At 36.1% G+C, this 11,365-nt stretch overlaps 1 protein-coding gene across 2 annotated transcripts; it reads left to right on the plus strand.

Moving 5' to 3' along the window:
• The first annotated feature begins 529 nt into the window (after positions 1–529).
• LOC122294500 (zinc finger CCCH domain-containing protein 24) lies at positions 530–8,950 on the plus strand. Of its 2 annotated transcripts, none has more exons than XM_043103286.1 (15): positions 530–1,195; positions 3,533–3,625; positions 3,714–4,052; positions 4,169–4,241; positions 4,459–4,591; positions 4,662–4,815; positions 4,921–5,001; positions 5,305–5,427; positions 5,655–5,784; positions 5,994–6,034; positions 6,130–6,264; positions 6,545–6,640; positions 6,871–7,203; positions 8,384–8,427; positions 8,527–8,950. In XM_043103286.1, the coding sequence occupies exons 1-15, from the start codon at positions 629–631 to the stop codon at positions 8,771–8,773; spliced, it is 2,589 nt and encodes an 862-aa protein (XP_042959220.1). In that variant the 5' UTR covers positions 530–628; the 3' UTR covers positions 8,774–8,950. The 2 variants fall into 2 exon arrangements, with proteins under 2 accessions (XP_042959220.1, XP_042959219.1); XM_043103285.1 differs by having other exon boundaries at positions 5,655–5,762; positions 5,864–6,034.
• The last annotated feature ends 2,415 nt before the right edge of the window (positions 8,951–11,365 follow it).

An 11,365-nucleotide genomic window follows, 5' to 3' on the forward strand; every position in this document is an offset into this window, starting at 1 on the left:
ATATTCATTTCTCACTCCTCTCACCAAATATGTATGTGTTTTTTGTAATTAAGAAATTTGGTTTGATTTATTATTATTAAATATAAAATGTGATAAAAATAAATTAATTAGTTAATATCAATTAGAATATTTATTATTAATTTAATTAGAATATAATTATTATTAATATTTAATTGGTAGAATTACAAAATGTGAAAAAAATAAATTAAATAAAAAATTATTAAATTAATAATATTTTATTATATTATAGAGAGTAAATGAATAATCAAACGTGAGGATTAGATTTGAATGGAATAAGTAAATACAAAATCACGTGATATTAGCTAAAATTTGAATTTGTATTTTGAGAAGAGATAGAAGATTGCGTGTGCAGACCTATTGATATATGGAAGCAAAAGAAAAAAAAATATCATTTTAAAAAATATATTATTATAATTTTAATTTTTTTTAAGAATAACTGTATAGACTTGTGTAAACAGTCTCCAAATAGGGATTATGCGTAGGTTATAACTCTTTTAAGAATGCTAGACCACATCTACATTTTAGTTCGAATCCGGTTCGGATGAGACAGAACCCAAATGGACTGTCTCCATAAACCATACCACATTACTGTTACTTTGTAACTCCAATGGCGGCATCTCCAAATAACGAAACCTCTGCTACCCAAACCCTGGAACCTCAACACCCCTCAATGAACGGCGAAGATTCAGTCCCCCAACCCTCTCAGCCATCCCAACAGGACCTCGACCAAGGTCCCTCTAATCCCCAATCAGCATCGGCGGACGACACCGTTTCCGTTGGCGAGAAGCGAAAGCGAGAGGACCCACCACCCTCGGACCAGTCGTCCCTTCACCCACTGTGGAAGACCAGCCTCTGCTCCTACTTCAGGCGCAACTCCGGGTCCTGCAGCCACGGCGATTCGTGCAGGTACGCTCACAGCGAGGAGGAGCTCCGCCCGCGGCCTGATAACACCTGGGACCCGACCTCGTGGCGCGCCAAGAATGCGTTGAGGTCCGAGGAGAGCGAGAGGCAAGAGCGCCCGGAGGAGGATGTAATGATGACTGAGGCGGTTGTCGACGAGGATGATGGCGATAAGGATAATGATGGTTGCTCGGACTCTGGGCTTAGCAAGTGCTTGGTGCATTTGCCGATGAAGTGGAACTCTGAGGATTTGATGGAGTTTCTTGGTGAACAGGCAAGTGCGTTTTTGGATTGGCTTGTTACTTCAGGTTTTGTTCCATGCTAAATTGTGTTCAATTTTTATTTTTCTTTTTAAAACTCTATCTTGTTGCCTGTATGGTTGCTAAGAAAAAAAGGCTGGAAATGTACAAACTGAGCATGCTTAGTGAATGTATACTTGGATGTGAATCAAAAGTTCGGATTTTATTGATAAATTGAGGTATTGATTGAAATAAGTCTTGGTTGATTGTAAATTCATTTCTTGACTTGGTATTTTGACTTAACCACTCTTGTCCTGAACTTTGTGGTATCCTTCTCCGAATGTCTTTTGTGAAATTGCTCGTCCAGCATGCTCTTTCAGTCGAAGAGTTGATGTGCTTTTGGCAGAACTTGGTTTGGGTATGTGTAGTTTTATCTTGGGCTAAAAAAGATTGGAAAAAGATAAAAAAACATAGAAGAAAAAGTAAAAGAGCCTCCAGCTTCCATAGTGTGATTGTTTACCAATATAGATTATATTTTTTAATGTGTTGGCCGAGCAGAAATTATATTAAGATTCAGGCATGTGGGTATGATGGCGTGTCTATAATGATTGGTTTTAACAATAGGATATTTGATCCGAGGCTTCATTATCCTTCGTGGATTTATCCTACGCTAGGTGTGTACTTCAATAGAGTAGGCTAGTTAGATTTTCCTGCCTAAAAAACCAATTTCATGCATATCAATGTAAAAGCAAAACTGGCATAGATATGATAGTTTGGTGTGTTGCCAATTTTTTTTTGATAAGTAATAAAAGATTTTATTCCCAAGAAATAGGCATAAGCCCAAGTACACAGGACATATACAAAGGAAATACCTACTTCTTTCCAAGAACAAAAGGAAAACTACTAGTTTGTTTTCACAAAACTTTCATCTCATCTCATTTCATCTCATCTTAATCATAACAACTTTTTCAAATCCCAATATAACTTTTTCAAATCCCAAATCCCAATACAACCTTTTCAAATTCTAATATAAAAATAATATATTCTAATAATATTTTATTTAACTTATCTCAACTCATCTCATCTCATCTCTGAAAACATTAAAACAGAAACTGGAAACTGTCTTCCGTTACAAAAAATTTAGCCCACATTCTCAAAGTACTAAAGAAGAAATCCCTAAGATCTCCCAATGATCTTTCTTTGTCTTCGAAGCATCTCCCATTCCTTTCAAGCCATAGACACCACATGAGACAAGAAGGAATCATCTTCCAAACATGAACAACATTCTTACTACCCTTCAAACCTTTCCACCCTACCAATAAATCCACCACTTCCTTGGGCATTACCCAAAGAAAACCAGCCCGATTCAAAACCTCATTCCACAAGAACCTAGCCACTTCACAATGAAGAAAGAGGTGATTTACAGATTCCCTATCCATCTTACACATAACACACCAACAAGCAATGAACATATCTCTCCTTCTAAGATTTTCAGTAGTCAACACTTTGCCTAAGGAAACCACCCAACAGGAAAAAGCAACCTTAGAAGGAACTTTCACTTTCCAAATGTTTTTTTCCAGGGAAATTCACATCTCCTGTGACAGGTTAATAATCTGAAAAAAATGGGAAACTGAGAACTTAGCATTTCCTGCAGGAATCCACAGCATGCTGTCCTCCCTACCAAGCATCAACTTTGAACTATAAATTCTTTCCAGAAAAGCCTTTACATCAGCCACTTCCCAGTCATTAACATCCCTGCTAAAGAAGACATTCCACTGAATGTTATTGTCAATGCCACAGAAAGACTTTTCTACAGCTGCATTTTGATCCCTAGCAATTCTAAAAGGAGATGGAAATTCCTGCTTTAGAGGAGAATCCCCACACAAGTCATGCCATAAAAGAGTCCTCTTCCCATATCCCATCTTCAATCTAATATGATCTGAAAAAAACCCCATCCTTTTCTAATGAACTTCCACAAACTCACCCTGTACGTTCCACTAGAATCTTTAGAACAATTAGCTCTAGCTGAAATAGCTTTTCCTCCTTACACAAGAATAACATGGCGGAGGAGGTCATGGATTCGAGATCCACAAGTTGCATGTCTACCATACCAATAAAACGAAATCTATGTTGGCATGTCCGATATACGGTTTATTAACACAACATATTGTATGTGTATTATAGCTTATGATTTTGTTTGAGATTGTTTAGGGTGTTATAGAACCCTTTAATCATACCATTCTGTTTCTCTTTCGTTGACTGCTTAGTTAATTGAAAATCATCTATCAATCTTGCCATCTTTTCTGTGTGATAGAAGATACTTACGACTGCCATACTGGAAATTAGAAAAATTTCCTTTTTCTTTTCTCCAGGGAGTTCATTTCAAATCTGTGAAGAAAAAGAAAGGCATGACTGTGGGTTTTGTGAGTTTTGAAAGTGCAGTACAATTGAAAACTGCCCAAGAGGTATCTCCTTTTTCTTGTATATCAAATAGGTACTGCATGAACTCGCTATAAATACATTGACTGGCACATTAAAATTTCATTGTGACAGGAACTTAAAGGAAAGTCTATTGGCAACAAAAATCTAAAGGTTGCTGATGTCATTCCTCGATCATTTGAAAAGAGAATAAGATCAGCAGCGGCTCTCCCTATAAGGGACCAGCAAACTAGGGAACCTACATTGGATGGAGAGAATGTAGGGGTACCTATTTCTTCAAATGGGATTGAGGATGGTGATACCAATAATGACGATAAAAACTGTTTGACAGTGGATGGTTCTGTTTCCAGGGCAAGAAGTGCCCGTGATGTTGTGACTCCTCTTGCTCATATGTCTTATGGTGATCAGTTGGAGCACAAAAAGAACTCTCTCATGCAGATTCTCAAAAGACTTGTCAGAAACACTTTTTCTGTTTGGCTTTTCATGATCATATTTTCTGTCTCATTATATTGTCTCAAATACATTGAAGATTCAGCATACTGAACTATTACAATTTTTTTTTTTGACAGACTAGAAATGCACGTAAAGCTTGCCCAAATGGTGTATCACTTCCAGAATGGATTCTAAAATCTAGAGAAATAGGTGCTTTCCTTTTACAGATTTTTTTTTAATTTAATTTTTTACTTTTGGGGTTATTTGTTGGAGGATGAGGCTGCTTATGAAATCACAGTGCCCTTAATTGCTCCATATGTCATGCTGCCCTGTCACATTTTCAGTTCTTTCTATCAAAGCAGGATAAGGAAATTTAGTGGCCCATTTGACCATAATCTTTCTTCTACTCTTCTTTTGAATCCTGCAGGCGGTCTTCCATGTGAACTAGAGGGTATAATCGAATCACCCCTTGTAAACGGATACCGCAACAAGTGCGAGTTTTCAGCTGGATATTCTCTACAGGGCAAACCAACTGTGGGATTCATGCTCGGTAACTTTAGGTACTTTTCATATGCTCAGTTTTTGAAGTACTTATTGGCATCTGAAGTATATACTAAAGAATCTTTGCAGGGAGGGTGTGACAGCAGTTGAAGAACCTGTGGACTGCCCAAACGTTTCAAGAATTGCTTGCAAATATGCTTCAATATTTCAGGAATTTTTGCAAAACTCAGGATTACCAATTTGGAACAGATTTAAGAATACTGGATTTTGGCGTCAATTAACAGTATGTATTGCTGTTTATGGGGCTCTAAGTTTGAGTTATCAAGAGTAAATCTTCATTCTTCTGTTCAAACATGCCTAGAAATTAATGTAAAGATTATGTTCTAAGGTTCGAGAAGGAAGAGCCCCAGGGAAGATTGATGTTGAAAATTCTGATGCCAGCATTTCAGAGGTCATGCTCGTTGTTCAGGTTAGTCATCAACGAACTTGTCTCAAAAGCTTCAGTTTTTTACTTCTCTTTTTCCTTCTTTTTCCATTTTCAATAAGCGAAATTCTATTAGCCATTCATGTCTGAGAGGTCCACAAGAGTTTTGGGAAAGAAGAAAGAGAAATCAAGCAGGCTTGTGCTGGTGCAATTTGGCTGCTTGTGTGGGAGATGAAAGTTTTGTTTCCAAATGGGAATGAATCAGATTCCGTAGCTTACAGACAGTATTCATGGTAATTGTTTGGGTAGAACTTTCTTTTATAGCCATTTTTTGTCTTGATTATGTAGGTTTGCTCTGCGGGATTTGATGATGCTGTAATTACCGGTGAATTTAAGAGGCTGGCTGAAGTATTCACTGAAGGGGCTGCAGAAAATTCTGTGTCTTTGCCTTTAACAGCTTTGGTTGTTCAGGTACTAGCTTCTTGCCATGAGTTTTCATAATCGGAAAAGAAATGTACTTTGATTACCCCGTGTGTATGTCAATTTGATTTTGCAAAGCATGCCCTTTCTATAGCACATGATGATGTGTGTGTGTGTGTGAGAGAGAGAGAGAGAGAGAGACAGAGAGAGAGAGAGAGTTGTTGCATTATGCTCACTTTAATTTCTAAACACATTGTGTATGGTTGGTTATGATGCAGGATCACCAAGGAATATCAAATGTTGCACCAACTGATGCTCCCTTGTGCCAATTGCCCATTCCTAAGGCCGCTGGTCCTGAACCAGAGGCTACTGCTGATCCTGTAGAGGCGAGAATTCATGACTCTATAGGCAATCTTCGTTGAGAGAGTTGTTGCATTATGCTCACTTTAATTTCTAAACACATTGTGTATGGTTGGTTATGATGCAGGATCACCCAGGAATATCAAATGTTGCACCAACTGATGCTCCATTGTGCCAATTGCCCATTCCTAAGGCCGCTGGTCCTGAACCAGAGGCTACCACTGATCCTGTAGAGGCGAGAATTCATGACTCTATAGGCAATCTTCGTTTCTGTATATCTCCCACAGCTTTTTTCCAGGTTTAAAACTCAGATTTTTGTTCATTTCATAGTCAAGAAAATAGTTTTTGCTTTTAGTACTGGATATTTCTCCAACTGTAGTTACTGTGCTCCAGGTTAATACTCTTGCTGCTGAGAAGCTATACTCGCTTGCTGGGGATTGGGCTGGTTTGGGCCCTGATACCTTGCTGTTTGATGTATGCTGTGGGACTGGTACAATTGGCCTGACTTTAGCACATCGTGTTGGTATGGTAATAATACCAACCCAATTCGTTGATCATTTCTCATCTTCCAACATGTATGATTAGGGTGTTGATTTTTCAATGCCTTGAGTTACAAATTACACCCATTTTTTTGGAGCAAAAAATAAATTATACAAGTAGAGCATTTATGTTGCAGTTGCTGAATGAGATTGATAATACAGAGAAATAGTCCCTAGTGTCCACTTGCATCCATATATGAAACGTATGACATTCCTTCTTTTCCTTTCCTCAAAAGACTGGATTTGTTTTGGCTTTTACTTTCTACCAGGTGATTGGCATTGAAATGAATGCTTCTGCAGTTTCAGACGCTTATAGGAATGCTGAAATCAATGGCATTAAAAACTGTAAATTTGTTTGTGCAAAGGTGAGTTTGAAGTATGCCCCTTTTAACTTGTTTGGTTTTACAGCAAACCCTAGAAAAAAATCATAGGGAATTAATCCATTGCCCAAGTAGTTTTGGAAAGCTAATTAGGAGTTTATTAAATTAGTTTAGTTTTGAATATTCATATTATAATTTCTGCATTTGGATAGGCTTGACATCATTGCATGTAATGATTAATTTGTTTACTGTGTTTTTCATTACTGAGGCAACAGGCGGAGGATGTAATGGGGTCATTATTGAAAGAGTACCTAAATTTGCCTCAGAAGTCAGACGAGATTTCAAATACTTCTGAAAGTAGTGACAAAGAAATTGCTACTCCTGGAGAGAAAGATACCTCAATTGACAATGTACTAGAGCCTGAAGAGAACTCAGGCCATGATCATGTAAATAATAAAAGTGCATCTGATTGTTTAGAAAATGGAGGACAAGAAACTGGGATCCAACAGCAGGGGAATGGCACTTCTGAAAGTGGGAATACTTCTGTGCCACAGTTTAAGAATGTTGTTGCCATTGTTGATCCTCCACGTGTTGGACTTCATCCCATTGTAAGTTACATGCTTCTTGGATCCTCAACCCCAGTATATTGTTACAAATACCTAGGTTGATTTATAATTGGGAAATTTTTATTTTGGAAATTAGAGCTCCCTTTATTTCAAATGGATAATTTTAGACAACCCCAAGTTGTAAGTCCCCTGCTGCTTATCAACTTGACTTGACAGAGATACCACCTTTAAACATGTAGGATTTTGGCTGGAGTTAGTTGAGATGAAACTGCCATTGTAAAGAGAACTAGACATCTTGGCATCCAAAGTTTGAATGAGCATTTTCTTTTGATTTTCTTATAAAAAGATGTTTGAATGACTTGGAGACTTGGACATAGGTTCTATGGGTCTATTTAGTGCATCTGCCCACATTGTTTCCTCCTTATTATGATTTGATCATCATCGTCATCATCATGATTTTGATCATCCATAAAACTTCAACTCTTATGGGCTACATACAATTTTCTATTCCCCCACGCCTTCTTCGGATACTAACAAAATAGGACCACAAGGTTTCTTAGATCAGAAATTAATAATTTTGGCCTTTGTTGATATGGCGGTTGGGTTCTGACCTCAAGGTCAAAGATATGACATGAAATTTCCAATGTTGCCCATGTAAAGATATCCAAAAAACTAAAAATCCAATGTTTCCATCTTGTGTGATGTTTAAGGAAGTCTCAAGGGATCTGGAATCTAAGCCCTTAAAACCAAGTCAGCTTGGTCAAACACCATGTTTAGCTTGGGTACTTCTCTTTCTACCAGTCTTTGCTAATACTCAAATACAGCACTTGCTTGATGGAGGTGTTCCTTTTGCCTTATATGACTAATAATTATAGCTCTAAAGTGGTGAAAACCAGCACAGGCAAATAGATTTGGAAGCTGCCTGTCATCATTCGGTGTGATTGATGCCATGAAAATGGTACCATGAGGCTGCAGTTATAAGAACTCATTACTGGCTTGGAATTTTTGGATGGAAGCGTAACTGTTTCTAGCTCTTAAATAGGTGTATTCATATGTATACTTTCAGTGTACCTGGGCTATGCCTATTTTTATATCAATGAAATAACTTATTACTTACCAAAAAAAAAAAAAGTTTGGATGGAAGCCATTTTCTGAATTTTAGACTATATATCTTTTGCCTTCAAACCATGCTTCTGATGTTCTTGTATTATTGGGGATGCAGGTGATTAAAGCGCTGAGAACTCATCCTCGTCTGCACAGGCTTGTGTTAGTTCCCAACTGATTCTCTCTCTCTCTCTCTCTCTCTCTCCACTTTGTTTCATCCCTCATCTTCACTGGTATTCAATTTTTATCTGTTTGGTGCAGTTACATTTCCTGTAATCCTGACAGTTTGGTGGCAAATGCTATTGAGCTTTGCACACCATCTCCTCAGAAAATTGAAAAAGGAAATAAAAACAACCGGGGATGGAGAAGTATGAGTAGTGCTGGTCTAGCACGGCACAGGGTCAAGTCTATGCCAATTTCAGAGCCTTTCCGACCAGTAAAAGCCATGGCGGTTGATCTTTTCCCGCATACTGTGCACTGTGAAATGGTGATGCTCCTAGAAAGGTAGATATCAAAGAAGTCTCTATGGAGACGAATTGATTTTAAATTTATCTGATCCCAAAAAAATTTTCTCAAGGCTTTGATGAGTTGTTGATTACCCAAAAAATTAGCTAGACCTTATTGTCTGACATTTGCCATTTTTGTACACCTATTATATTATGATTTCAGTTTGACATTAAACTCATCAACTTGCTTTTAGTATTTCTTCCCTTATTGCTTTAGATTGTTGATTTTTTGCTATCGGTGGATTTAAATGTGGTCATCTAATGATCATGCGTATGCCCATGTTTCAATGATGTTCCGAGTATCAAGCCCGGATGAGTTCTTAATAATTTTCTGTCCCAAACATTTCAAACAATTTGGAGAAACACAACATATGGACAACACAATATCTACAGTTGGGGGGGTCACGCCATTCACTGAAAGTTTATGCTATTGAGTCAACATATTGAGTTTGTCTCTTTTCGAATCATGAAAGGTGTTTAGAACAAAAAGCTGTAGGGATTCATCATTCATCAAGGGCAGGCTCAGATATGGATTTGGCATAGATGTTGCATGAACCTACCAACCTACCTGATCAAGTACGTTTGGATGGATTTACTTCAGATGGAGGTGAGTTGGCACAGTACCATTCACAAGCGATCACTGAAGAGATAATGACTTTTGATGATCGTTTTGGTACCATGGAATTACTTATCCAAACGAAAGAAATGGAATGGAATTAAGAAGAAAGACACTAACTTTAGTGGAGCTGTCTACTTCATTCTATCCTCCCCCAACCCCAATGCGCACACACACAGAAATGGGAATCCAAGATGGAATTAATACGACCATTTAACCACGAGCATCCTCATTGGCTGGCTAAATGAGAAGAATGACCAAAATCTGGATAATATGTGCCAAAAAGACTCCACATTAGATTGGGCATATCTAAAATAATTTAGACTACAGTTACAATGCTTAACCAAAGATAGAAGATTACAGTTGGTTCATCAAACATTAAAATACTAGTTTTTCATTCCAAGCAAAAATACTATTTGGTTAGTAATTAAGAAATTTAGATGAGTTTAATCAAATATTTTTTATTATTAGTGTTAAATGACATTTGGAAATATGATTTTTTAATATTAATTTAATTAGAATATAACTATTATTAACATTTAATTGGTAGAACTATAAAATGTGATAAAAATAAATTAAATAAAAAAATTATTAAATTAATAATATTTTATTATTATATAGAGAGTGAATGGATAATCTAATATGGATATTGAATTTAAATGAAATAGACAAATGTAAAAAAGTGTGATATTAGCTAAATTTTAAATATGCATTTGGTCAAGCCAATGAGGATACTTCCCCACCTATGATTTTAGATAGTAGAAAGATATCTTTATGTCAAGAGTAATGATAAGAAAAGATTGTAAAAAAACCTTTTTGGAAAGAAAAGTTTATAAATGGCCTTCCCAATTTATTTGCCCATAACATTAGAGAAGTCTTAATTAACCTAACATAAACAATAGATTATGATAATCTCACATATGGAGACATCATAAGTACAATAAACAAAGAAGAAAATTAATAATCTAATTAATAAAGAAAAATAAAGCTAAATATGAAATGAGAAATTTCTGTGAACAATATGGATTGCCTTCTATAGTTACAAAAATATTACAAAAATAACATAAAAGATAAAAAGCAAAGTAAAATGTTATAAATATGGAAAAACAGGTCATTACAAAATAGAATGAAAGTTAAAGATAAAATAAACCAATTACAAATGCTTCGTGAAGAAAAAGAAAAACTCTATAAAATCCTAGAGATAAGAGGAACTTCTGATAGTGAAATATCGGAAGAAGACACTAGCTCTACGAATCCAACAACAGAAGTAGAAGAATCTAGCAGTCCAGAGATTGAATTAGGATGTTTAGATACCTGTTGCAAAAATAAATCAAAACAATGATAATTACTAATAGATTTAATAGAAAATACAGATGACAACGAATTAAAAGCTCAATACCTTAAACCATTGAAGGACCTACTTAGCAAAAAAGACCACCACTAACCACAAGTAAATATGAATAAAATATTAGATAAATTCAAAAAAACATAAAAACCATTAACCCTTTAGGACCTTCAACAAGAAATAAGCCTATATTAAAAAGGAAATAATAGAATTAAAAAATGAAAATAAAAGTTTACAACAAGAAGTAACAATCTTAAAAATTAACCAAGAATTTTATAAAAAATCACAAGAAGTCTTTCACCAAGATAAAAATGACATCCCATAAACAGAATCTATTCTTCGGCCTCGCACTGAGGAGGAAGAAAACTTTCTAGGAAAAGTCCCAAGAATGAATTACCAAAAATGACATGCTAAAGTAAAAATAGTTATATTAATAAGGAATTTGAATTTGAAGTAATTGCTTAATCCATGAAGGAATGGTACCAACTAAATATTATGAAAAAATATGTCAACAATTAAGCTTAGCCAAAGTCACACTCCTAAGACTAAGCTAGATTCACGACTTAGTGAAGTCTCCCAAGAAGCATAAGATCCCTATTCTTACCTCGGTAAAATTTTTTGACCCCGAAGGAT

The sequence above is a fragment of the Carya illinoinensis genome, chromosome 14 (genome assembly GCF_018687715.1).
Source record: "Carya illinoinensis cultivar Pawnee chromosome 14, C.illinoinensisPawnee_v1, whole genome shotgun sequence".
Lineage (NCBI taxonomy): Eukaryota > Viridiplantae > Streptophyta > Magnoliopsida > Fagales > Juglandaceae > Carya > Carya illinoinensis.

What these genes read in the sequence shown, in the direction of transcription:
- LOC122294500 (XM_043103285.1), top strand. Translation starts at nt 629, where the DNA reads ATGGCGGCATCTCCAAATAACGAAACCTCTGCTACCCAAACCCTGGAA. An exon ending in TTCATGCTCGGTAACTTTAG is followed by an intron (nt 4,592 to 4,661) that starts GTACTTTTCATA and finishes GAATCTTTGCAG; the next exon opens with GGAGGGTGTGACAGCAGTTG. An exon ending in CCTCGTCTGCACAGGCTTGT is followed by an intron (nt 8,428 to 8,526) that starts GTTAGTTCCCAA and finishes TGTTTGGTGCAG; the next exon opens with TTACATTTCCTGTAATCCTG.